Source organism: Colletotrichum gloeosporioides, assembly GCF_011800055.1.
Source record: "Colletotrichum gloeosporioides strain Lc1 chromosome Unknown consensus_77, whole genome shotgun sequence".
NCBI classification, from domain to species: Eukaryota; Fungi; Ascomycota; class Sordariomycetes; order Glomerellales; family Glomerellaceae; genus Colletotrichum; species Colletotrichum gloeosporioides.
The window spans coordinates 367,815-391,670 of record NW_025544722.1 but is presented as its reverse complement, the minus strand read 5'-3'; the positions used below and the strand labels follow the sequence as shown (position 1 = coordinate 391,670).

The window sequence follows — 23,856 nt, the reverse complement described above, 5'->3', positions numbered from 1 at the left end:
GTAATTTGGTTCAAGAGTGCCCAATGCCGTTTCTCTTTGTTTGCCCTGATGCAAGATGACCTGACCTCCAGAGGGAGTCCTCCATTTTTTGTTTCGAGATGCCAGCTGAAGAAGCTAGAGTACAACCGAAAGATTCGTTCGTTGCGGCGGTTCCAGATTTTCCCCGTCGCCCCTCTATACCCCCGTCGTGACGCCCAAATTCAAATCATGAAAGCCAACCCAAATTTACTGCTCGGTCTGGAAGTAGTTGAGGAGGATGGAGCGCTCCTGGGACTCTTCACCCCAGTCCTTGACGACGACGCAAGAGCAGTTGACGACCTTGCGGGCGTTACCCTCACGGTCCAACACGCCTGTCTCCCTGTTAGTCCACGCCCTCCTCCAACATCGCATCCGTCGTCGCGGGGTAACTCACAGAGACCAGCCCACTCGCCGAGCTGCTTGCCGTCGGGAACCTTGATCAGGGGGATCTTGTGCTCGGAGCAGAGAGCAATGACGAGCTTCTTGTAGGCCTCCTCCTCGCAAGCCTCGTTGAGGACGCACATGTGGGCCTGGCGGCGGTCGAGGGCCTTGGAAGCCTCACGGAGACCGCGGGCAAGACCGTCGTGCATGAGGGCCAGCTTCAGAACACCCTTGAGGGCGTCCAGAACGGACATCTGGCCCTTGGAGCCAGCATCGGCGGAAACCTCGACCTCCTCGGCCACCTCGGGGGCGTTGTTCTCTTCTACGTCCGACTACAACAATTGCGCAACCCATCAGTCAGCGAGTCTGATCCTGCAACGACAATGGAGAAGGGGCGGCAAGCCCCATGAAGGAAGCCCGGGGGGAGGATCTCGATCAGCCTCGCCCGCCCGCCGCATAGTTCCAATTGCCCGGCACCTCTCAATTGAAGACGCGACGGGCAATGCGAAAATGCGCGGCAGGGGCATTCGTGCGGGGGGTAGTCGGCGGAGACTCACCATCTTGGAATTTTGCGTCAAGTCTCTGTCGGTGCGATCCTCGAAGAGTGGTGTTGTGATGTGTATGGGTAGTTTATGAATAAAATGGTGCTTGTGCGATTCCACGGGAGAGGAGTTCTCGAAAAAATTACAGAGTACCAGAGATCGCTTATTGGCTGGCCGGTGGGGTCGCCCAACCGTGCGCTTAGGGCAATTTTCCTCGGGCACGGACCACCCACAACCGAACTGGCGAATTTTTTTGCCTGGGTTTGATCCCGACAGCTTCGCCCTTTTCTGCTGCTCTCCTCCATCCCGATCTCTATCCATCGCCAATTGCCTAACCTTCAGCGGCACCACTACTCAACGAGGTACGTGCAAAGATGCTCATCATGCCGCCTTGATCAAAGCAGGAACTCTCGCCTCTTCCTTGATGCCGGAGAGGAGCAATCAGACGAGTCGCGCGCGACACACGAGAACACGATGATTTCTTCGAGGCCTCTGTAGCATGCCGACGACGACGATGATGACATCTGATACGCTCCTCTCTTCAGCAATGAGCTGGCGGAACCCTCTCCTCGATCAAGGCTCGTTTGCCTGGGAGGGCACTCTCCACGCTCAACAGGCCTCGGAAGGCTAACATTTACTTCTTTGCTGGCAGATACCTCATTTCACAAGACTTGAGAATCTCCGCATTCACCAACCGCCAAAATGGTCCGCACCTCCGTTCTCCACGATGCTCTCAAGAGCATGAACAACGCCGAGAAGGCCGGCAAGCGCCAGGTCCTCATCCGCCCTAGCTCCAAGGTCATCGTCAAGTTCCTTCAGGTCATGCAGCGCCACGGTATGTCACGACAACTTCCTAATCCATCTACCATGTTCTTTTTCTTTTTTCCTTGGAGGACAATGGGCCTGTACCATTCGGCATGATAACTAGGGCGACCGTCTCTTTCACTCCCACGACCCAGCCCCTATAAGTTGCCGATATATTGAACGCGGAGATCTTACACCTTTTTCGGATTTTACCTCGTGATGTCAAAGTTTTAGTCTTCCGCAACACATCGCTCATACATCTCCCAGGCTACATCGGCGAGTTCGAGGAGGTCGACGACCACCGCTCCGGCAAGATTGTCGTTCAGCTGAACGGCCGCCTCAACAAGTGCGGTGTCATCTCCCCCCGCTACAACGTCCGCCTCGCCGACCTCGAGAAGTGGGTTGTCAAGCTGCTCCCTGCCCGTCAGTTCGGCTACGTCATCCTCACCACCTCCGCTGGTATCATGGACCACGAGGAGGCCCGCCGCAAGCACGTTGCCGGCAAGGTCATCGGCTTCTTCTACTAAGCGGATCGGGATATCAAAAAAAATGGATGATGAAAAATGGGGCATGGATTTTCAAGGCGTTTGGGGGGAAACATTTGGGTTAGCCATGGCCGGGATACCAGCGGACGCCATCGAGCTAGGATCTCATTTACACCAAAAGCAATGAACTTCAAGCAAGACCCCCACCAATACGACCACTCTTTCTGTGCCATACTATCGTGTACGTGTGTGCATGTGCTTCGTCAGGCACTGTTGTGAGGTGTGAAATATGTCTCAATCGAATCGAGCCGAGATGATCAAATGAGATATGTCCGGAGTATGCTCTGCCGCTGGCTGTACCCGACCAGCAAAGTCAAAACGGATGAGGCGAATCTAGAAACGACCTCGTTTATCTCACGTTAAGGCATGTTCCCGTTGCTTTTGCAGAACCCTGAGCTGGGGTTTGAAAGCAATACACCTGACGCCGGATTTCTACAACGCCGTTGCACCCTTGAAACTGGTCTGCATACCTACATGTTGTCTGCGAGGGTCGGCTCGGATTCTCGCTGTCTTTCCCGGCGCAACCGGCATGGTAGCAAGCCTCTATATCGTCCCGATGCCGGACGAATTCTCCACGTAATCTCAGTCTTCCAAACGCTTCTCCATGATTTCAAATCACCACAAACTTTGCGTGGAGTCCTGGTGGGTTACCCAGGCTAAGGGAAACGGGCCCGCAAGCGATGATTGTCCCCGGCCTCGGCTCGGCAGAGAGGTCGGAGCCAGGTGCCAGGAGGCCCCGCAAGAGGGAAGCGAGACGGGACCTCACCACCACGGTGGGTGGCATGCGAACCAGGGAGACCAAAGTGACTAACTGATGAGCCTTGCCGGTTTCGAATGGCCTTCTTTTTCGTTTTGGAAGGTTGTACCGTGATTGTTGCTTTTGCGGGATTTCCGCCTTGCATTCCGCCTGCTACTCTGGGTTGATCATGGACGGTCTTGTTCGGAAGAAGCAATTGCGGGACACTGGGCGCGCGTCCAATACTCCCGCAGACGACAGTCGCCAAGATTCATAACGGTTGGGCAGGTGAGAGTAGTTGTCCATCCGTGTTGAAGCTTGGCTCACTGGTTAAATGGTCTGACATGTCTATAAATAAGAGAGGGGAAGAGGCGCACATATGCGGTGTGAATTAAGGCTAGATGTGAATACCGTGAAGCTTGGGTTTATTTATGGAATATCACGTCTTGGTAGCGGCAGCACAGTTGAGAGGCTGGAGCAAGATGGGATGACGGGAAGTCAAATGACGGCCATCCCTCCCGCCGTTTGCTGTTGTGCTAATGTAGACACGATCATTGGCTGGGGCAGGTCAGCGGAAAAGGAAGCAAAGAGCTCTGTGCGATCGATGAATTGCGCTCCATCGGTACGTAGTGCCCTGGCTGCCCCCTAAACCCCGGCTCCGTCCCGGACAGACCTCCGGGAGGTTGCAGTGCGCTCCCCTGCAGGGCACGTTTCCTTGGACTTGTTTCCCTCTGCTCATCCTAACCTTTAGATGTTTGCGCATATGTGACTTGCGTTGAACACTGCATTTGCTTTCGGGTGGCAGCTGCCAAATCACCCAGATTTGCAAGACGGCAACTGCAGGGCTTCTCGGCTGCTGTGACAGAACCAAGAGTCGGCATATGTGTAATTGGATGTGCCCGTCTTTTGAACGCAAGAAGAGATGTAGTTTTGCCAGCCCTCTAGAGACTGAGCACTAGAAAGACAGTACATCTAACTTGCGTCATTATCGTAATTTCGCGTCTCTAACAGTCTCCTCGAGCCATTTCAAGTCTTCCTACACTCGATGCCGCCTCCGAAAATTGCCGAGGGCCCTTTATCCCAACTCAATCCCTGAAGAACATTCTCATTTCGCGGCCATGATAAGCCGCGAGCAAGCCGCATTTCTATCACCACCAGTACACTTCAGCGTATTATCCCGGCGCAATGAGCCTGCCGCCTGCGACCGTTCATCTGACCCAGACGAACCTCAATCCTGGGACTCACACGGAAACTTTTTGGATGGACTGCGCTGCAACCCCCCATCCGTGAAACCCCCGTCCACGCGATCCCAAGGCGGCAGCAACAACCCCGGTCTCTCGCTTCGACTGAGGTGATTTGTATTACAGAGGCCCGGGCAACGCAGCACAATATCCCCCCGGGTGATCAGCGAGGAACGGCCCCACCAGAGGGCCCGCACGATGACGATGGCGGTTCGGCCTTGTCAACCTCAACCTCAACCTCATGCAGCGAGCTCTTTTCCTTTTCCAACCCAGCGCCGGGATTTGAAGCTGCATGCGGATTTGGTCTCCTGTCTCATTCGCCCGCCTCTCTATTTGCTTTGCAGCATTGGGACTTGGCAAAAGTACCCGGCCCTTTCCATCATATCTGAGCATGTCTAGAGAACGCTACAGGTGCTGGTCGACGAGGGTCCCCGGGACCATTTCATCTCTCAACGGCCCTCCTGTAGGCCAGGTTGACTAGCTCCCAATCCCATCTCAACTCGACTTCTTGCTTCCCCATTCTTCGTCATAGACTAGACATGGCGGACAGACGGTTGTCTCCACGACCGTTCTTCACTCCCATTGCCATCCCAACATTACGCACACGGCGGCCGGTGCCTTGCTCGGCGGCCATCGGTCCATCGCCTGAGCCGCTTCCCCCTTCAATGTCGCACAAAAATCACCACGAGACGACGCGGTCGCTTCTGTGTTTTGCGTTTTCCCTTGTACACGGGTGCTGGGCCAAGACCCAGGTACCAGCCCTCCTGGAAGCACACAGACTCGCACAGACTTGGGATGATGGCATCGTCCGGTGCTGGGCTTCGATCTCCCGCAGCCGCATGTTCTGTTCCTAGCTGGCACTAATCTAAGTAAGGCCAAGCACCGCCGCCGCCCTCCTAGCCTTCACAACTGCCGCAACGGCGTCCCCTCCACCCTCCTTCCAACCACGCTCCATCGCCGTTCTCACGCCAGCACTAGACAGCCCGGACCGAGCTCTAGCCCCTCCAATAGCCCACGTTGTCTAGATGTAACCTTATATCGAGCGTAGGCTGGATCCATGGGCCATAGACGGTAGTACCGTCAATGTTTTGCCTGCCTTGCCCGTGAGGCACACAAACTGCGGCCAAGGCATGCCATGAGCACACAACATCAGAAGTCCGGGCTGTGGGCGCTTCTGCGATGAATCACAATAACTCGTTTTCCAATCTCACAACATCTGTCACCCTCTCTTTCCTCCTTAGGCGCCCCCCTTTTTGTGGGGGGCTCCTTGCCTGGTGTGATTATGATGCTGTCATTCCTCAGTCCTGGCCGTGCCTCCTTCACAGGACGCAGCGCTGTTGTGCTCGCCTGCCCCGGGATGTGGATGTGTTTTTGTTCTGGGCAAAGCTGCCTTCCTGCCTTAGTGCCTTTGCCGGGCCGGTGAAGACCTCCTCCACAAGCTCATGATTAGCAATACCGGCACAATTCTTGGGCTTGTGCTCTGACAAGTGTCATTCTCTTACCGATCTACCCTCGCATTGAGTTCATCATGCTTTTTCCCTAGTCGTCTTTAGCTTGTATAGAGCTCCGCTTGTCAATCCGAGCCTCTGGGGTTCATAAGTAGCCTGCCGCCCCTCCATTGTTTTCTCGTTCTGGTCGACAGTCTTGGAAAAGTACCAATCCTTTCCGCATAAGACATTGGAAACGTTCAGTGGTCTGAAGCTGGTTCCGATATCCAGCAGACGAGCTACTTGTCACAGTCAGCACTTGGCACACACCCAATATGCATACCACCCTGCTGCTGGCCGGTCTCGGCCTGGCCACCCTCTCCTCCGCCGGCTGCCCCTTTGCAGATCCGGCAAACATCAAGGCGCGCTCCGACGATGATGGCTCGCGCGATCACGTTGCGAGCTACGAAGTCGACGATAGCGAGGGCTACCTGACTTCCGACGTTGGCGGCCCAATCGAAGATCAAACCAGTCTGAAAGCCGGCGTCCGCGGCCCGACCTTGCTAGAGGACTTTATCTTTCGCCAGAAGATTACTCACTTTGACCACGAGAGAGTAAGCATCTAGTGGGCTGTCGTTCGCTTTCATGGCTAACCAATGCGCCCACAGGTCCCTGAGCGAGCGGTACATGCCAGAGGCGCCGGTGCCTATGGAACATTCACCAGCTATGGCGACTACTCCAACCTGACCGCGGCGTCATTTCTCAGTGAGAATGGCAAGGAGACGCCGACATTCGTGCGGTTCTCTACAGTCGCTGGATCCAGAGGAAGTGCCGATACAGCAAGAGACGTCCATGGTTTTGCCACGAGATTGTATGTACCGGCCAACATCTGGTGAACTTCATGCGCTAACGGAATAGCTTCACGGACGAGGGCAACTTTGATATTGTGGGAAACAACATTCCCGTGTTCTTCATTCAGGATGCGATCCAGGTGAGTGCCGGTCGAGAAAGGCACCAAAGGCACTGATCTGACGATTCATAGTTCCCCGACTTGATCCATTCCGTCAAGCCTAGCCCCGATAACGAGATCCCCCAGGCGGCTACCGCCCATGATTCGGCATGGGACTTCTTCAGCTCTCAGACCAGCACTCTGCACACCCTGTTCTGGGCTATGGCCGGATACGGCATTCCCAGAAGCTATCGTCACATGGTGAGTATGATTGTCTCGGAGTTCAAGGACATGGCTAACAGCAGTCTCAGGACGGCCACGGCGTGCACACCTTCCGCCTCGTCAAAGAGGACGGCACTTCGAAGCTCGTCAAGTGGCACTGGAAGACTCTCCAGGGCAAGGCGAGCTTGGTCTGGGAAGAAGCCCAAATTGTCTCGGGCAAGAACGCCGACTACCACCGCCAAGACCTCTGGGACGCCATCGAGTCCGGCAATGGCCCCGAGTGGGAGCTCTGCGTCCAGGTGCTCGACGAGGAGGATACCCTCAAGTACGGCTTCGACCTCCTGGACCCTACCAAGATCGTCCCGGAGGAGATTGCCCCTCTCCAGAGACTCGGCAAGATGAAGCTGGACGCCAACCCGGTCAACTACTTTGCAGAGACAGAGCAGATCATGGTATGTCTCTATCCCAGCCACCCCTGACCACCAACTAACCAGCGGCAGTTCCAACCCGGCCACATCGTCAGAGGCGTCGACTTCACCGATGACCCCCTGCTCCAAGGTCGCATCTTCTCGTACCTGGACACCCAGATCAACCGCCACGGCGGCCCCAACTTTGAGCAGCTGCCCATCAACCGTCCAGTAACGCCTATTCACAACAACAACCGGGACGGCGCGGGCCAGAACTTCATCCACCGCAACAAGTACCCATGTGAGTTATGACCTTGTCCGGATGAGATGACTTGTTGCTGACTCAAGCGTAGACACGCCCAACACCTTGAACAAGGGCTTCCCCGCGCAGGCGAACCAGACCCAAGGACGGGGTTTCTTCACGGCCCCGGGACGCACCGTCACCGGCCACCTCGTCCGCGAGGTCTCCGACACCTTCGACGACCACTGGTCTCAGCCGCGCCTCTTCTACAACTCCCTCACGCCCGCCGAGCAGCAGTTCCTCGTCAATGCCATCCGCTTTGAAACAAGCCACCTCGAGTCCGACACCGTCAAGCAGAACGTACTCACCCAGCTCAACAAGATCTCCAACGACATCGCCAACCGCGTCGCCGACGCCCTCGGCATGGCCCACCTCCAGCCCGATCCCAAGTACTACCACGACAACACCACCCAGGGCCTCTCCATCTTCGGCTCGAAGTTGCCTACCATCGCCACGCTCAAGGTCGGCGTGCTCGCCAGCCAGGCCGTCAACGGCTCCGTGGCCCAGGGCGCGCAGCTCAAGGACGCCTTCGCGGCCGACGGCGTCCTCGTCACCGTCATCGCCGAGAAGCTCGCCGACGGCGTGGACATGACGTACGCTCAGGCCGACGCGACCTCCTTCGACGGCGTCGTCGTCGCCAGCGGCGCCGAGAGCCTGTTCAACGGCACCAACAAGTCGCCCCTCTACCCGGCCGGCCGCCCCGCGCAGCTCGTCATTGACTCCTACAGGTGGGGCAAGCCCGTCGGCGGTCTCAATACGGCGCTGAGCAAGTCTCCCTCGCTCGGCGTGGAGGACGGCGACGGCGTCTACTCGGCCGACGGTGTGAGTGCCCTCGTCGAGGACTTCAAGGCGGGACTGGCGACGTTCAGGTTCACCGACCGTTTCGCGATGGACTAAGGTTTGCCCGTTGCTGTCAGCGGGGGATAAATCTGTCTTCTTGTGTATAGTTTACGCCCGTCCACGTTGAGAATGAGGCATAGAGTACGACTTTTAGGTATCAATACAATCAATCATGAACTAGACCTACCCCTACCACTCCATATCTTTGAATGCATTCTTTCATACAAACATTCTCGCAATACGGATCTCAACGATTTTGAACTGATGAATAAGGAGGATACTGGTTCTATTCATTGTGGTCCGAGAACCAAAAACGCCCGCCGTCCCTGGAAAAAAGAACCAACGTACGCGAATCGGATGCTCTCGATTCGTCAATCCTCTACTAACAACACTATCATCACCTCCCTGTCTCCTCGTGCACACAGCCCTTCCGCGTCAAACCAGAAAACAAATCCTTTCCTCTCCTCGGACCTGCCGCATCTTGACATGAGTTTCCATTGCCTAATCCGTTTTCTTGTCCTTTCGTCATTCCCACGTGTATTCCTTCGCCCTGTAGCCTTTCTTCCGGTGCTTTGGTGTGGGTGCTTGTGTGCCGACTTGCCCGTGTACCATACATGTGTGTTTGCACAAACCACACGTGTCGGAACACAGACAGCCCGAGGGAAGCGGGTAATCAAGTTTTGTTTTTGAAAGAAAATAAAGCGAAAACGCCAGCCCATTGGGACCTCTGCTCATTCTGATGAGGGAGATCCCGACCATGCATATAAGAATAGGAAGCGAGAAGGGATGTGAAGAAAAAATAAACCAACAAAAGTTTACATCGTGCTGTCGTCGCTGCCTTTGCATTACCATTCGTTTGGGAATACACCAGTAATAATAATAAGTAAAAAACGCAGCCGGCCCCTTTCATCGTGATCATCATAGGCTTCTTTTTTTTATGTTTTCGCGGCGCCGCCCTTCCGAGGGGCGATGGTGGCAGCGCTGACAGTGCGAGGTTACCTCCCTTGAGGCCTCGAGCTGGTCATCTCGCCGTACCGTCCACGCTGCTGCGTTGTATCGTAGGCTTGCAGAACTCTCGTTTGGCTCTCGTCTGCCTGCGAGAAGGCGTAGCCACGCTGCTTGCGCATGCGCTGTACTTGGCGCACCTTGCGGATAGCTTTTTGGAATTGCTCCATTCTGGATAAATGTTAGTTCTCAGATCAAATAACGGGAAGGAATGCCACATACCTTGGTCTGTAATCTTGAATGTTGTACTTTTGAATCTCCTGGATGTGGTGGTAGGTCTGCGGCATGTACATGCGCTTCGCAAACTTCCAGGCAAAATCTCTCAAGAGGCACATTATGGCCAGTGAGATGGTCTGCAGCCAGAAGACGGGGCTGCTGTACAGCTTGGGGATGACACCGTGGTACTCGGCCGAGAATGGGATCATGGGCGCGACCGTACCGTAGAGAGCGATGAAGCCCCACCAGAAGAGCATGCTGCCGGGGATGGCAATGACATGGTACTTGGTCCAGTTGTTCGTAATCAGAGCGGCCTTGCCCAGGACGGTGAGAAGAACGGCGGCATAAAGTGCAGTACCCCAGACCCAGTGACCGGCAATTTGTCCGTCGCCCTGGATGAGGTCACCGTACCAGATGAGCTCGCCAAACACGTAGAGGATGATGGAGTGGTAGATGGCATTGGCGACCCATTCGGCAAAGATCTTGATCTTGAAGAACTGGTTCTGCTGGCCCATGGTGTACAGCTGGGGGTAGCGGTCAAGAAGTCTAGCCGAGATGAACTGGTCAAGGATACCCAGGGCCAGGGGGGGCAAGACGGTGTAGAAAACGTTGTAGAATGACAGCGTCCAAGACTCGTAAATGACCGCGCCAGAGAATACGTTTTGGAACGTGTACTGTGGATGTTAGCAAGCATGCAGTCAGGCGGGAGTTGGGGGAGACTAACCCAGAACTGGGTCATGTAGAGGGTGATGTTCTTGTAAAATGAAAACAAAATTGTCTTGGCAACACGCTGGTAACTCCAGGCACCGTGAACCAACAGGAGCTTTCTGAGGTAGCGGAACTGTCCAATGGACACGTCGGCACTTCGGGCGGCCTGAAGACCTTCCATACCACTGATACCGACACCGATGTGAGCGGCCTGAATCATGGAGACGTCGTTGGCACCATCACCAATGGCGAGCAGGATGGACTCCTTTTGGTATTTCTTGACCAGCTTGACAACCAGGGCTTTCTGCAAGGGAGAGACTCGGCAGCAAATGACTGCTTTGCACATGACAGCGAGGTCGAGGAAGAGCTTTTCCATGTCCTTCTCCAGAGCGAAAGTAAGCGACTTGCCGTCGATAATGAGCGCTAGGGTCTCCGTTTCGATCGTTCCGTCGCCTTGGGTTCGAATGGCGTCAATCTTCTTCTGCAGGTTGTCTCGGGTCGCGGCGGCGCTTTCCTCGTTGACAATGAGAAGCATCATATCCTCGCTAAGGAGCTTGCAACTCATGCCAATGTTGATGGCGGTTTCCTGACGATCACCAGTGAGAACCCACACCTTGATGTTGGCCTGCTGGAGCGTGTGGATAGTCTCAGGGACACCATCTTGGAGACGATCTTCAATAGCGGTCGCACCCAGGAGATAAAAGTCCTTCTCAATGAGCTCGGAGGCCTTGTCCAGCTCGTCGGCACGATTACCACCAACCGTGGTGGATGCCTTGTCGTAGATTTGGTACCATTCCTGGAATTCCTGCTCGGGAACCTCGCGCATGGCCAAGCAGAGCGTTCTCAGACCCTCGGAGGCGTATTCTTCCAGGTGACGGAGGGTGGCTTCAACATGCGGGTTCTGGTCGTTGAGACGCTCCAGAATGACAGTGTCGGCTCCCTTGCAGTAAACGCGAATCTTTCCATCGGGGCACCGGTAAATCGTCGACATGCGCTTTCGGGTTGAGTTGAATTCACAGACCGCCAACAGCTCGTATTCCATTTCCCGTCCATGCGCTTCAATGAAGACTGACCTCGGCTTGCGATCCGTGAATACGTAGCCGAGCTCTGCCGCGCCCTCAACCAGGGCGCCCTCATCGGGAGAAGCTGCCTGATACTTGATCTTGCCGCCCTTTTCGTCGCTTCGCTCGGGAATAACCGTGTGGCAGGTAGCCAGCAGAGACAGAAAGTGGTCAATGACGGGGGCGGTCTCGTGGCTCTTGAGGTTCTCGGCCAATCGCTTGTAGTCGTGGATGCCAACCTCAACACCATCCTGGATCGTAGCCCTGAGGTCTTCCGGCACATCCTCTGCGTACTGGATTCCGCCGATTGAGGCCTGCTTGAACTCCATCATGTTGCACGTAAGGGTACCAGTCTTGTCGGAGAAGACATACTCGACCATGCCAAGTTCCTCCACCAAGCTGGATGTTCTGCAGTTTGCCGGGGTGTCCGTCTTGTCGTAGTAGATATCCAGGTCGTCATTGATAAGAATGCCGTGCCAGTACTTGACCATCTCTAGAGTGACGAAAAGCGAGATGGGCACCAGAGAGGAGAACAAAACCCAGTATGTGACCATGTCCTTAAAGAAGGTCTTGATGATGTCGCTCGCGGAACCTGTGGAGTCGAGCTGCAGGTAGGAAAGGGCCTGTCCCTCAACCTTGCGCTGGACGAGATCGCCCACTGTGCAAATAACACTGAGGACGAGGAGGATGCCGACCAGGACCAGGACCAAGATGTTCAGCTTCTTCTCTACCTTTGTGCGCTTGATGGGTGCTGCCGTGGCGTTGCGCATGAGCTTTGTCTCGTGGCCAGTGAAGACAACGACACCGTGAATCCAGGGGGTGTTGCGCAGAGTGGCACCACGAAGGAGGAGCTGCTCGGGGTTCAAAGGCAGCTCTTTCTCTCCGCCGCCAGCCTGCATCGTCAAAGTGGCCTCATATGTGTACAAGCTGCTGTTGGGCTGCTCAGACTTGATGCGGCCGCCAAGCCTGCTCAGCTCGCTGGAGCTGACCATGGCACACGTCTCCGGGAGAGCTTGCTTGATCTTCAGGTTGGTCTCTCCGTCAAGGTTGGCTGTTTCGATATAACACAAGCCCTCCGGTTCGGAACTCGCAAGGAGAACAAGATCGGCGGGGAACGGCTCCTCGGATTCTACACGGATGATATCTCCCACTGAAACGTTGATCCACTTGGTCTCCTGGAAGCCGGTACCGCGCAAAATGCGCGCCTTGGACGTGTTCAGCGCGTTGTCAGCCTGTTTGCGACGGTAGTCCTCCACCAATTCCTTGCCCGCAGAGACCAGCATAACAATGAAGAGAGGGATAATCGTCGTGTATCGGTTGGTAGGCGAGAGGTTGGGGATCTGCTGCAGCGCAGCCGTGAACAGGAAGAAAATGTTGGCGAACTTGGAGAACTGCTCGAAGAGGAACTTGGGGAGGAAGCTTGCGACATTGTATTTCGCCGTCGAGATGTGGTTGTCGACATACTTGTTCGCGGCGTTCGCAGGCGGGTTGTTGAGGTGGATGATTCTGGGTCCCAGAGTCGAGGGGTCTGGCTTGCTGCGACCGAAGCCAAACTTGAAGTTGCCCATGTCGAACTTCTTGCCCTGCTTGGCCTGTTGATCCGCGCCGGCAGCTCGTCCCTGGCCAGCCTCTGTTAAAGGAAGATCCATCTCCGAGTACCCTTGGCCCATGCCCAGTCTATTCTTCATGCGGCCAAAGAAGCCACCGCCCAGGCTGAGAACGCTGTTACGGTTCCGGGCGTTGGCCCTGCCGGAGGGATCCGCAACATTGTTCTGGCTCGTGGTAGCTCCTCCTTGTTGGTAGTAAGAATCGTGTTCGGTCGGATAGTCGTCGAAGTCGTCGGCGTATCGCTGATAGTTGTTCAATTCTGAGGTTTGGCTGTAATGTCTCTGCATATAGGGAGTGCCGGAAGCAGCGCCGCCACCGACGCCGGGGGACGAGGGGCCCGCAGCTTGCGGTCTCAATGTCGAAGGTTGTTGCGCATTGTGTCCAGCTCCTCCAGCTCCTCCGCCACCAACAAAGTCGTCGTAGGATACGGAAGGGCGACCCTGGGCTTGGTCCTGCTCGTGGGCGTAGGATCGCAAAAGGTCGTCATCGTTCATCGCGGATCGCTGTCCTCCACCGTAGACGGGTTGGTCGTTCTCCAGATCTAATAACAGATCGTTGTTGGAAGGTCCTCCAGGAGGGCCTCCCGTCGGTCGTCCAGCCATGCGGGGGAGACTGGTTGTGTTGCTGTTCCTAGGCGATCAAGGTGTGAAGGTGTCGGAATGTCCAGCATGCGAGGTCGGAGGGTTGGTGGATTAAGGTCGTGTTTCCGGACACATGAAGGAAGGAGCGATGGGAATCGAAAAAGGGCGAAAGGCGGCAAGCGCGGAGCGTTTTCGGCAGGCTACCTTTGGTCGGTCGACAGGTCAATGGAATTCGTAACCGCGGCGGCAGCGGGCGAGAGAGACGACGAGGCGACGACGACGACGGCAGTGAGACTGATCAGCGTGAGAATGGGCGCCGCAGCTGGGCAATGGCGGTAGTAGCTGCTGGCGGGAAAAAAGAGTGGCCCAGCAATCCGTATTTGTTGCAGCACAGCCTCCTTCTGGCGCAGGATTAGGATTACACAGTGGTCGGGTTCGCGCTACGTCAACGGGCGGAGGGTGCTGGACGGAGGCGACGTAGACGCAAGTCGACGTAGGCTGAGCCTGGAATGGTCGGACAAGAGTGCCGTAGTACTGCAAAGCACCAGAATGCAAAGCAACGCAGTCGCTATGGGTGGTGTATGATGTATGTTGGTTGTGTATGTATTGGCAGTCGGAAACAAGAGGGGATGTCTTTTGAGACCGGGAGGCCAGGAATTGAGGTGATGCGAGGAGTCTCGTCTGGCGGGAGAAGAGATGGGATCTGCGGATGGTCGTGTTTGAGGTGCTGGGTGCTTTGCTTGAACAGGCGGCGCCAGGGAGCGACGGACGGGACGAGACGAGACGACCTGGGAGAAGCACAGCAGTGCAGCGGTGCAGGCAGGCAGGGCAACAATGGTGCTGCGGGTGCGGGTGCGATGGATGGATGGATGGTGCTGCGCAGGTGGCAGTAACTGATGAGGCTGGTTGGGGCAATGGTCAATTGGGGGGACGCTGAGGAGGAGGGTGGAGGAGACCCAGGAGGGGAGGGGCGCCTTGGTTGGTTGGAGAAGCTGAAGGGGTCCAGTCTCATCCGTCTGAGGTGGTCCCGGTCCAGTGTCTGGCCTGGCCCTGGGCTGGTCGCAGCTGGCAGTGCGTCTGTCTCCCCGGTAAAGGTTCTGTTTTGCGGCGCTGTTTTGCAGTGCTTCCACCTCTTTTGCGCTCTAGCCAGCCAACCAGCCAGTCACTCACGCACAACACAACACAAACCTACGAACAACCTGGAGCCTGGGCATGATATGGCCCTTGGGGGGTGCCAGCTCCACCGATAGGGGCACGTGGGGCATGTTACTATTCGTGGGCCGTTTAGTGGCCGCTCCCATGGGCTTCAGACTTCCAACTCCCCGGCTGAGACGCACGACTGGCTGCAGTCGACCTCCACGACAATCATCTTCTCTCGTACCGGATGGGACGAGCTGACGGGCCAAGATAATGGGGTCTGCCAGTCCGGTGTCCTTCAGCCACGATACCTACGACGGCAGGGCTGACTATGTACCTCATACCGGACACTGGACGATGGCAGGACCTTAGGAATGCGTCTTGCTTCTCTCCCTCCATCGTCACTCGACTCTGGGGAACATGAGGTGACGGACCTGCGGAATCTCGGAGCTGTCAGACCGTCCGTCAGTCAGCCACTGAGATTGACGCAAGCGAGCCACCAGCACGGCAGCACTTCAGTCTGTTCCTTTAGGGTTATCAACGGTCATTGCTCGAGCAATCGCGCCGTCGCTCAGACAGTGACCCCCCAACTGCCAACGCTTAACCGACAACGCCGGCCCTGGAGCCAGGCGAGAGGAAACAAAACAAGACGAGGCGAAAGGTCCCAGGCCAGGTTGCCAGAGCCAGGCCCCCCTTCCAGCCCGTGAGATAAAGGTCACCAGGGAAAGGAATTAAGCATCTCCCGCAGAACCAGAGAAAAAATTTCCCTCGTCCACTCGCCCCGAGCGATCTGTGATTACGTGTGGATACGATATCTCGCTCGTCCGAATTGACCAGACGAAATTTGGCTCGGCCATCTTGGAAAGTCGGAAACCATACCAAGCATTGTCCTGCGCAAATGTCCATTGCCCCTGACTTGGCCTGCCACCGTGGCCCCCGTTGGCTGGCGAGGCGGACGTATCGCTGAAGAAAGCTGATGAGTAGATCCAGTTTCAATTCCAGACTGGCTGGGGACCCCGTGAAAAGTCAGCGAAAGAGAGAAAACATTCAGAGGGCCCCTATTGTGGCTACCTGCGCTAATCCACGATCCCCATAGGTGTCGTTTGCAAATCCCAGCTTCGGTAGGGCGCTAGCTCCGCCCTCTGGTCTGGTCCCGGCCCACCCTCTGCACCAAAGACTTCAGCAGAACACGGCGCCGCCCTGCACTCTAAACGCGGAAGCCTGTGATGTTGCGTCACTTCGCAGTCTCGCTTTCCAGCCACCCGAGCCACGTCTTAGGTAATATGTCCCGCTAGTGGCGCTACCTTCGTCAATCGTTATCTTATCGATGGTCGGTTCCTCGGTCATCGTCTTCACCATCACGACTGTCACCAACCATCCCTCACTCCTATTCCAACGTTCATCTGCAGCTACCAATCCATCAACCACGCCATGGTCTGCGCAAAGTGCCAGAAGCTCGGCAAGGGCGGTACAACCCTCGCGACGCCCTCCGTCAAGAAGAAGAGCGAAATCTACCACGGCTCCGCCACATCCTCCGCGTCCTCCTCGAAAGCGACCCTGGGCAGCACCGGCATCGGCAAGAGCAAGCTGCTCTCCAAGGCCGCCAAGAACCCCTACGCCCAGTACTCGAGCGCGTGCTCCAAGTGCAAGACAAAGGTCTCGCAGGGCCACGCCCTCTGCCAGTCGTGCGCCTACCGCGCCGACTCCTGCGCCTCGTGCGGCAAGCCCAACAAGAAGAAGACTGCCGCGCCTGCTGTTGCGGGGCAGAAGTTTACGCTGAAGTGAAGGTCATGAGGGCATTCAGATAACACACGACAGAAGAGGATGTTGCGCCGATTTCGAGGATTATCGTACGCTTCTGGCCGATACATGAATGACGGTAGATACGAGGTGCTCCGGAACAGTTGCGCGCAAGCGGTGCATCACAGTTGGATCAGAATCCGTCAGGAAGCAAGTAAACGCCGATTCGATTGAGCAAGAGACGACGGACGGGAGTGGGCGGCTGATAACGGATATGCGCGGATAGCTTGGCCCGTCGAAGCTGACGGGCTGGTCAACCCAGACAGAGGTCAAGTCGCACCGCAGGCCAGAAATGGACAACCATTCGCACATGTAAGCGCAGACATGCTATAGGCAAACCTCACAAGCATAGAAAGAGCAAGCAATGCTTGACAAAATATCATATTCATCGTCTAGTCATTCCCGACTACAAAATTACTCCTGCCTTTTTTGCCCATATCGTTAATGCCATGCTCTTCCAATCCATTAAATCAAATCAAAACTCACAAGTTCGCCGTCGGCTTGTTGACCTTGGTATCCAACCACTCCTTGATCTGCTTGTTCACCTCCTCCGGCGCCTCCCACAGCGCCCAGTGCGTCGCCGTCACCTCGCCCCTCGTCAGGTCCACAAAGTGCTGGTCCATGCCCGCCGCCATCGATGCCGGCAGCGCCGCATCCTTGTTCGCGAGGATGAACAGACTCGCCGGCTGGATCTTGATCGCGGCCCCCTCCTTCTCCGCCTTCTCCGCCAGCGGCAGCTCCTCCTCGTAGTTGATCTTGCGCGTGCGGTACCAGTTGAGCGGCCCGCGGAGCCCGCTGTGAGAGAACTGCTCGGTGTAGTAGGCGATCTCGTCCTCGCTCAGCAGCGGCGTGGGGCCCATCTTGCCGAGGTTCTCGAACACGACGCCCTGCTCCGTCGTGAAGACGAGCTCGCCGTTGGGGCCGCGGCCGCCGTAGATGCCCTGCAGGAACTGGCGGATGTCCTCAGGCGTCTTGACCTTGGCCTCGACGTCCGGGCCGCGCAGCTGCAGCTGGTACTTGAAGTTGTGGAACTTGCCCGCGGCGATGAGGTCGGCGAGGTCGAACCAGTACGTCGTGGGCGAGTTGTACGGCGTGCAGACGCTGAAGACGCCCTTGATGAGGGCCGGGTGCCAGAGGGCAACGCGCCAGACGAGGGCACCGCCCCAGTCGTGGCCGCCGAGGATGATCTGCTCGCCGGGCCCCGCGACGTGCTCCGAGAGCGCCTTGACGTCGTCCGCCATGCTCTTGAGGGAGAACTCCTCGAGCTTCTCCGGGGAGGCGGTCTGGCCGTAGCCCAGGCAGTCCGGGGCGACGACCTGGTAGCCCTGGGAGAGGAAGAAGGGGACCTGGTAGCGCCAGCCGAGGGAGATATCGGGGAAGCCGTGGATGAGCACGACGGTGCCCTTGGGGGTGCCCTCAGGCTTGCCGTAGAGGTAGGAGTAGGTCTTGCCCCTGACCTCGGCCTGCTTCCGCTCGATGCGGGGGTCGTTGGGCGCGATCTTGTCGACAGCCATGTTGAAGGTGAGATGGTGGTCTGGATCGAGTGATAGAGACGACATTGGTGAGGCTCTTGTCGAGGGCAGCAGGCGTTCGTCCCTTATATACAGGTTGGCTTTGTTACGTCTGCCAAGCAGGAAGCCCTAGTCCAGAAAGCGGCCGTTACTCCGAAAGGTGAATCCCGTGCCGATGCGGGGAATGAGGTGAGAAGCAACGAATCCGAGTCCGATGTTGGGTATGCAGGACGCCGGAGCCAGTTGCGGGATCTACGTCGCCCGAAATCCTCTCTTATAAGAGTTGAGTCGTCAAGCCCGAGTCATTTAAACATAGGCGTGTTGCACCACAAACTGAGTAGAATCACCTAAAACGTACGAGCGGTGTGCAAATGAGCCTCGGCCTAAGGTAGCTCGAACGACGCTCCCCAAAAAGCTTCCCGCAAGCTGTAACAGAAGAGCGGGATGGCGGCGCCAGACGAGCAGAGAAAGAGGGGCAAGCTTTCGAGTGACAAGGACGTGACGTGGGGTCCGTGGGCGGCCGCGGCCACAGAAGATCAGAGGGCCGCATTGCGCTGGCGACCGGCGTGGCCGGGAACCCCACCCGCGCGGGGCTCTCGCATGTCTGCCATCGGAGTCCCTAGATGGAATCGTCCTAGCGCCTCCGTCCGCGTTGCAGCGATGCCTCGGCCCAGCGCCCAGGAACCACCTCAGAGTCTCCTCAGAGACATGCAACGAACGCTCTGGCGCCGGGAGTGGGAGCAGCTCCCTGCATCGTTGGTTCGAAAGCAGACACCACCATTGTGTCATCCCAACAGAAACAAAGCATCGGATTCCGAGGGCGTCGGCAGCTTGCAGATCGCAAAACTGTAGATCTGCCGCCTGCATCTAGAGGTAGTCGCCGATTCTTCAACGGCACAAACGGCTGCTAAAGGTGACGGGTCCCCACTAACCGAGGCGGCATCGCGCATCACACGTCACTCGGCCGACGCCGAGTCAGCTCATTGCCTCGATCGCTCCATGAATTGATGTCTTGCAGTTCCTTGATTTTCGTATTGCATATCTCTGGGGGGGCGTGGATATCTTTAAGTCAATGCCGCTCTGAACTCCAATTGGTATATCGTTACCCGACGTTCAATCTTTTTGCCCCTCATGAAATAGAAAAAGCGCTTCCCGTCCACCAGCGCCGATCGGTTTTGATAAAATGATAAAAAGCGTAACCTCATACCAGGTTTGAAAAGAATATTCGAGAGCCGCAACAGTCCATACGGCTCCCTTCATTAGTATATGACCATATCCTCCTCGGCGTCCTCGACGACATCTCCAGACTCGTCGTGCGGCTCTCGGTCGTGTCTATCAGTGTCGGCTTTTGAAGCTTCGGCTGGTGGAGCTTCTGGAGCGGAAGTTGCATCTGTTGAAGCTTCAGCAGTTACCGGCGCAGACTGCTCCTGTCTCGTGGGCGGCCTGCTCCGACCGTAGCGCCGCTCGTGCTCTTCTCTTCGCTCGTTGAAAACCTCGACCTCTCTCGCGATGGTCGCCTTGGCGTCCTGTATCTGATCGTCTATCTCGTCTTCTTGCTCCCTGGTGAGCTTCCATGGCCGGAAGAACTGCATTATCAGTCAGCATGATACCTACGAGTACTGACGGAAAACATACGATTTGAGGCTGTGTCTTTGTCCGCAGCGAATGCGCCATCGCAAGCATGTTGGAGTGCCGCGTTCTCATCTGTGAGGGGGGTATTAGCAAAACTGGCGGCGCATGCTCGCAAGGGAGGAACCGTCCACGCACGACTTTCTCATCAAACTTGATCTGCTCTTGCCAGCGCACCTCGGTGATCCTGGCAAGCTTCTCCGCCCGCCTCTTGTCGTCCTCCACCCTTTGTTTCTGCGCCCTCTCCTGCTGTCGCTGCTCGACCTCCCTGCGCTTCTTGTGCTGGGAGCTGGTGTTGGTCTGACTGAGCGTGCTCAGCAAACCACCAAATAGTCTCTTTCCGCGCTTCTTCTCCTCTTCTTTTGACAAATTCCCACGGCGGGCGGCGCTGCTGCCTACGTCCGCATCGCGCGACCTCGTGGCTGTTGGCGAGGCTCTGGGCTCTTGCGCGCGCCGGTCGCGATGGTCATCATCCTCGATTCTCAGTCTTTTCGACGTCTCTTCAGGCTCCTCAGATATCGATGCAGCTTTGCGCTTCTGGGTAACATCAGCTTCGGGGCTGACCGGTTCGGGATCGATGGCGTCGGCGGGTGGTGCCCTGGCGTTCATGTCAGCTCGTTGTTCTTTCCCAAAGGGTGTTGAGGAGACGTACTCCGTAAGGGTCGCCATTATCGACGTCGCGCAGACTCCAGTGCCTTTTGGACTATTTGCGACGATGTTGCACTATGTAAAAGAAAATTCGATATTGTCCCGGCCAGGTGATGTTAGATGCGACTTCGCCGTAGTACCCGTTGAAGCTCAAAAGCTCCTGCATGAAGCTCCAAGGCTGAGGTTTGTCAGCGGGGTTGGCCACTCAGAAGAGGGTGCCCCGCAAATGACCCCACTTCGGTACGGATCAGACGGCGGCCGTACCAATTACGGCGGGAGAAACGTCGAGAAGAGGTGGCGAGGCTGAATGGTGTTGACTACCTCTTCGTCGCCATCATTTCAAGCGGATCGCATCTTTGCGATCAACATCACAGTCGCTTCTCAAACCCCGCGACTTTCAACCTCAGCACACTTGGCGAACTTTTGCGCATAACCGCCCATCATGTCGCGTCATCATCCGTAAGTCCAAACACACCCCAACCTAAACAAAACCGCGTACTGATCGTTCTCCTCCAGCGACCTCGTCATGTGCCGCAAGCAGGCCGGCATCGCCATCGGCCGCCTCTGCGACAAGTGCGACGGCAAGTGTCCCGTCTGCGATTCCTACGTCCGCCCCACGACTCTCGTCCGCATTTGCGACGAGTGCTCCTTCGGCAACTACCAAAACAAGTGCGTCGTCTGCGGCGGTGAGGGCATCTCGGACGCCTTCTACTGCTTCGAGTGCACGCGGCTCGAGAAGGACCGCGACGGCTGCCCGAAGATTATCAACCTCGGCAGCTCGCGAACCGACCTCTTCTACCAGAAGAAAACGAATCGCACGGTGACGTACTAGTCCCTACGTCGCCCGGGTCTGGGCACCGGTTATGTTTTCGGCTTGAGGCAGCATGGATACGAACAAGAAAATTTTGCGACACATGGGTATGGCATTGTGTACATGGCGTTTTGGGCGTCGATTATCAGAGACAACGCACGAGGGTTTCACTATTTAGATCGAAAACATGATATCCCACTTTGCATGATGGAACAGGCAGTTCCCAACTTGTTGAAATGCTCCCATTTTTGAACCAAAACAATATCCAAGGCCACAACAATTACGGCCGTTCATCCAGATTCATACTAATAGTACAGTGAAAGTCAAAGCTAGCCGGTGTCCGTCGTAATCATATGTAGCTAACCTTGACTCCCATTCCCGCCGTCGCCTTTACCTTGTTCCAACCATTACCAAGCACGCGCTGTATCCGCTCTCGGACATTCTTCTGTCCAAACATGACGACCAAACCCAAAATAAAAGCCACGAGCCGCATCAGCAGCATCGGGTTCGTCTTGAACGACGCCCCTAGCTGGTCTATGAGCTCCTTCAGCCGAGACACGACCATAGATGCCCTGCTTCCAAACGTCGGGTTGGCTGGTGACTTGCCCTTTGCCCGTGATACAGGCATCTTTGGGTTTGAATTTGACCCTGAAGCGTTCGAGACGACTCTGGCATGTCGCCCCTTGCTGGACCCTGCTTTGCTAGAGCCCGCCCTGCTCGGCGTCCTTTCGATGCCATAGTCCACCTCGGTACCCTCTCGCCTGGCTCGTTCCTCTTCTAATCGCCTGCGTTCCCTCTCTTCATTTTCAGCTCTCAGTTTCTTGGCCTCTTCAATATCGCGCCTTAATTGCTCTTCCTGTTGACGTCTGTCTTCAGCTTCGCGCCTTTCTGCTTCTTGCTGTTCCTCCTGCAGGCTTTGCAGTGCTTGCAGGAACGCCTCGCGGCGCTCGTCGTCTAATACGGAGCTGACGCTGATGAATTCTCGAGCATAATCCCACTCATTGTTACGCAGCAAAACATGCAGCGTGTACAGCTCGAGGATCTTTACCCTCGCATTAAGGTCTCTCGGCGTGTCGGCGCCGCTCGTCCCCTTCGCCGGCGACCTATGCCGGTGGTTCAGCCGCGGGGACGGCGACGGCGTGTCGGAAAATCTCTGCGAGAGATCCAGATTTGGTGAGGTTGAGGCGGCGAGATAGCTCTCCAGCCTCTTTTGGTTCAATTCCTGCGTCCGGGCGTGGGCTAAGAGCAGCGTGGCGCTAGGGTCCCGGTTAGCACATGATGTCCAGCATCAGGCGACACCCAAATAAACAATTTTTGCTTACAGGTTTATGACGACGTCGGAATCGACGTCGCTCTCGACGCCGTGGTATCCGTTGCGGACGACCTCCTCCCACACTTCTCCGTCCCTGACCTTGGTGCACAGCGAGCGCCACTCTTGGCTTCCAAACGCATCCTTTCCCTCGTCCGGCTCCAGCTCGACGATGGCGTTGAGCGTCGTCAGGTACAAGCTCCAAACTTTGATTCTCGTGGATCGAGACGCCCTCGCGACGGGCGCGGGGTCTGTTGGGGCGCCGTCCGACTGTCCCGGTGTCGGTGTGATCAATGGCAAAATGGTGGATAGGGCCTCGGGCAGGCGACGCGTGAGGAAGAGGGTCGAGGCCTGGCGGTAAGTCTTTGAGATCTGGGAGGTGTGGCGCGAGGACGTTGATGAGGATAGCGAGGAGATGGAGCTCGAGAGCATGTGCGGAGGGAATGCGGATGCGGTTTCGGACGAGGCGAGCGTGGGACTCAGAGTCGCCGTGTAGGAGCCGTTGAGGGACGACATGTTGGCGGGCAATGGCATTTAGAGGATGGACAGCAGCAACAGGCAGGGCGGCGTCGGATTCAATCTGTCGGCATTGACGTGCCCCAGACGGGAGGGAAATTGACGAGGGGAAGACCAAGAAAAAGAACGGGGTTTGTTATGTATCCGGCGTGCGGAGAATGGCGGCCATCATACGCGTTCCTGCTCAAATGCCACCAGCGGGTAGTGATGAGAGCCGCGACATGTGGTCGTGGTTAGATTCGGATTGCCGGTGCTCGGTGGTGGTGCTGGGTTGCCTCTGCTGGAGAATGGAGAATGGAGCTGGGGCAGTCTGCTGACTGAGGAGGAATGGAGTGCGCTGGGCCAATCACCGGCCGCAGCTGCGCAGGCACGGTTACACTTTTCGGCCGTGGCCAAAGTTTAGCCTCGGTTTGTTCAGCGGCGGTGTCTCACTGCGAGTGTGGTGGGCTCACCCCGGCTCTCCTGCAGAGTGCATGCAAAGTGCCTGAGTGTGAGCCCGCCGGCCTGGCGTTCCTGGCCAGCTGACCGCCAGAAACATTGAGTCGTTCGCTGTAGCCAGAAAAGCACAGAGATAAGCGAGTACATGGTCTTGGTGCAGCTCGACCCAGTGACGTCGCATCGGATGCCTCGCATGTGAAGTATCCCTCTAGCCTCCACGACCACGCGGGCTTCCTTCGGCGTCCGTTCTTCTCATTGGGCGTAGCTTCCTGATCGGGGAAGAGCGCAGGCCCAGACGGAGAAAACAGGGGTTGCCCTCGACGACCGGCCGAGCTTCATCTCAACTCGCGGAGATCAACAGCCGTTTCCAGCGATCGTCTCATGCTGCCGCCGCCTGTCATTTCAAATCTTCGTGATCTTGCCCTCCAACTTGGGATTCCCCCTCCACGGCATCGCCTTCTTAAG

The 23,856-nt window shown here is 56.6% G+C and overlaps 9 protein-coding genes across 9 annotated transcripts; 4 read left to right on the top strand and 5 right to left on the bottom strand.

Annotated features, from left to right (window-relative positions):
* Window positions 1-225: 225 nt before the first annotated feature.
* GCG54_00007811 (40S ribosomal protein S12) lies at window positions 226-731 on the bottom strand (the record flags this gene model as incomplete). Its single annotated transcript, XM_045407788.1, has 2 exons — window positions 226-350; window positions 413-731. Coding segments are annotated over 2 exons (444 nt in total), but the record flags the coding sequence as incomplete, so codon positions are not given.
* Window positions 732-1,643: 912 nt separating this feature from the next.
* Window positions 1,644-2,272, top strand: GCG54_00007810 (40S ribosomal protein S22; the record flags this gene model as incomplete). The annotated part of the gene is made up of 2 exons (XM_045407787.1): window positions 1,644-1,776; window positions 2,013-2,272. 2 exons carry the CDS (start codon window positions 1,644-1,646, stop codon window positions 2,270-2,272), a joined length of 393 nt encoding a protein of 130 aa, XP_045259522.1.
* Window positions 2,273-6,029: 3,757 nt separating this feature from the next.
* On the top strand, window positions 6,030-8,470 carry GCG54_00007809 (Catalase-3; the record flags this gene model as incomplete). The annotated part of the gene is made up of 7 exons (XM_045407786.1): window positions 6,030-6,308; window positions 6,363-6,565; window positions 6,613-6,685; window positions 6,737-6,904; window positions 6,946-7,317; window positions 7,360-7,573; window positions 7,626-8,470. 7 exons carry the CDS (start codon window positions 6,030-6,032, stop codon window positions 8,468-8,470), a joined length of 2,154 nt encoding a protein of 717 aa, XP_045259521.1.
* A 938-nt stretch (window positions 8,471-9,408) lies between these two features.
* Window positions 9,409-13,613, bottom strand: GCG54_00007808 (putative phospholipid-transporting ATPase DRS2; the record flags this gene model as incomplete). Its single annotated transcript, XM_045407785.1, has 3 exons — window positions 9,409-9,589; window positions 9,641-10,308; window positions 10,359-13,613. 3 exons carry the CDS (start codon window positions 13,611-13,613, stop codon window positions 9,409-9,411), a joined length of 4,104 nt encoding a protein of 1,367 aa, XP_045259520.1.
* A 2,547-nt stretch (window positions 13,614-16,160) lies between these two features.
* On the top strand, window positions 16,161-16,514 carry GCG54_00007807 (uncharacterized protein; the record flags this gene model as incomplete). The annotated part of the gene is made up of 1 exon (XM_045407784.1): window positions 16,161-16,514. The coding sequence occupies one exon, from the start codon at window positions 16,161-16,163 to the stop codon at window positions 16,512-16,514; it is 354 nt and encodes a 117-aa protein (XP_045259519.1).
* Window positions 16,515-17,011: 497 nt separating this feature from the next.
* GCG54_00007806 (Bifunctional epoxide hydrolase 2) lies at window positions 17,012-18,043 on the bottom strand (the record flags this gene model as incomplete). The annotated part of the gene is made up of 1 exon (XM_045407783.1): window positions 17,012-18,043. One exon carries the CDS (start codon window positions 18,041-18,043, stop codon window positions 17,012-17,014), a length of 1,032 nt encoding a protein of 343 aa, XP_045259518.1.
* A 1,256-nt stretch (window positions 18,044-19,299) lies between these two features.
* On the bottom strand, window positions 19,300-20,338 carry GCG54_00007805 (uncharacterized protein; the record flags this gene model as incomplete). Its single annotated transcript, XM_045407782.1, has 3 exons — window positions 19,300-19,626; window positions 19,676-19,744; window positions 19,808-20,338. The coding sequence occupies 3 exons, from the start codon at window positions 20,336-20,338 to the stop codon at window positions 19,300-19,302; spliced, it is 927 nt and encodes a 308-aa protein (XP_045259517.1).
* Window positions 20,339-20,759: 421 nt separating this feature from the next.
* On the top strand, window positions 20,760-21,149 carry GCG54_00007804 (PHD finger-like domain-containing protein 5A; the record flags this gene model as incomplete). Its single annotated transcript, XM_045407781.1, has 2 exons — window positions 20,760-20,776; window positions 20,834-21,149. The coding sequence occupies 2 exons, from the start codon at window positions 20,760-20,762 to the stop codon at window positions 21,147-21,149; spliced, it is 333 nt and encodes a 110-aa protein (XP_045259516.1).
* Window positions 21,150-21,477: 328 nt separating this feature from the next.
* Window positions 21,478-22,971, bottom strand: GCG54_00007803 (uncharacterized protein; the record flags this gene model as incomplete). The annotated part of the gene is made up of 2 exons (XM_045407780.1): window positions 21,478-22,384; window positions 22,451-22,971. 2 exons carry the CDS (start codon window positions 22,969-22,971, stop codon window positions 21,478-21,480), a joined length of 1,428 nt encoding a protein of 475 aa, XP_045259515.1.
* Between the last annotated feature and the right edge of the window lie 885 nt (window positions 22,972-23,856).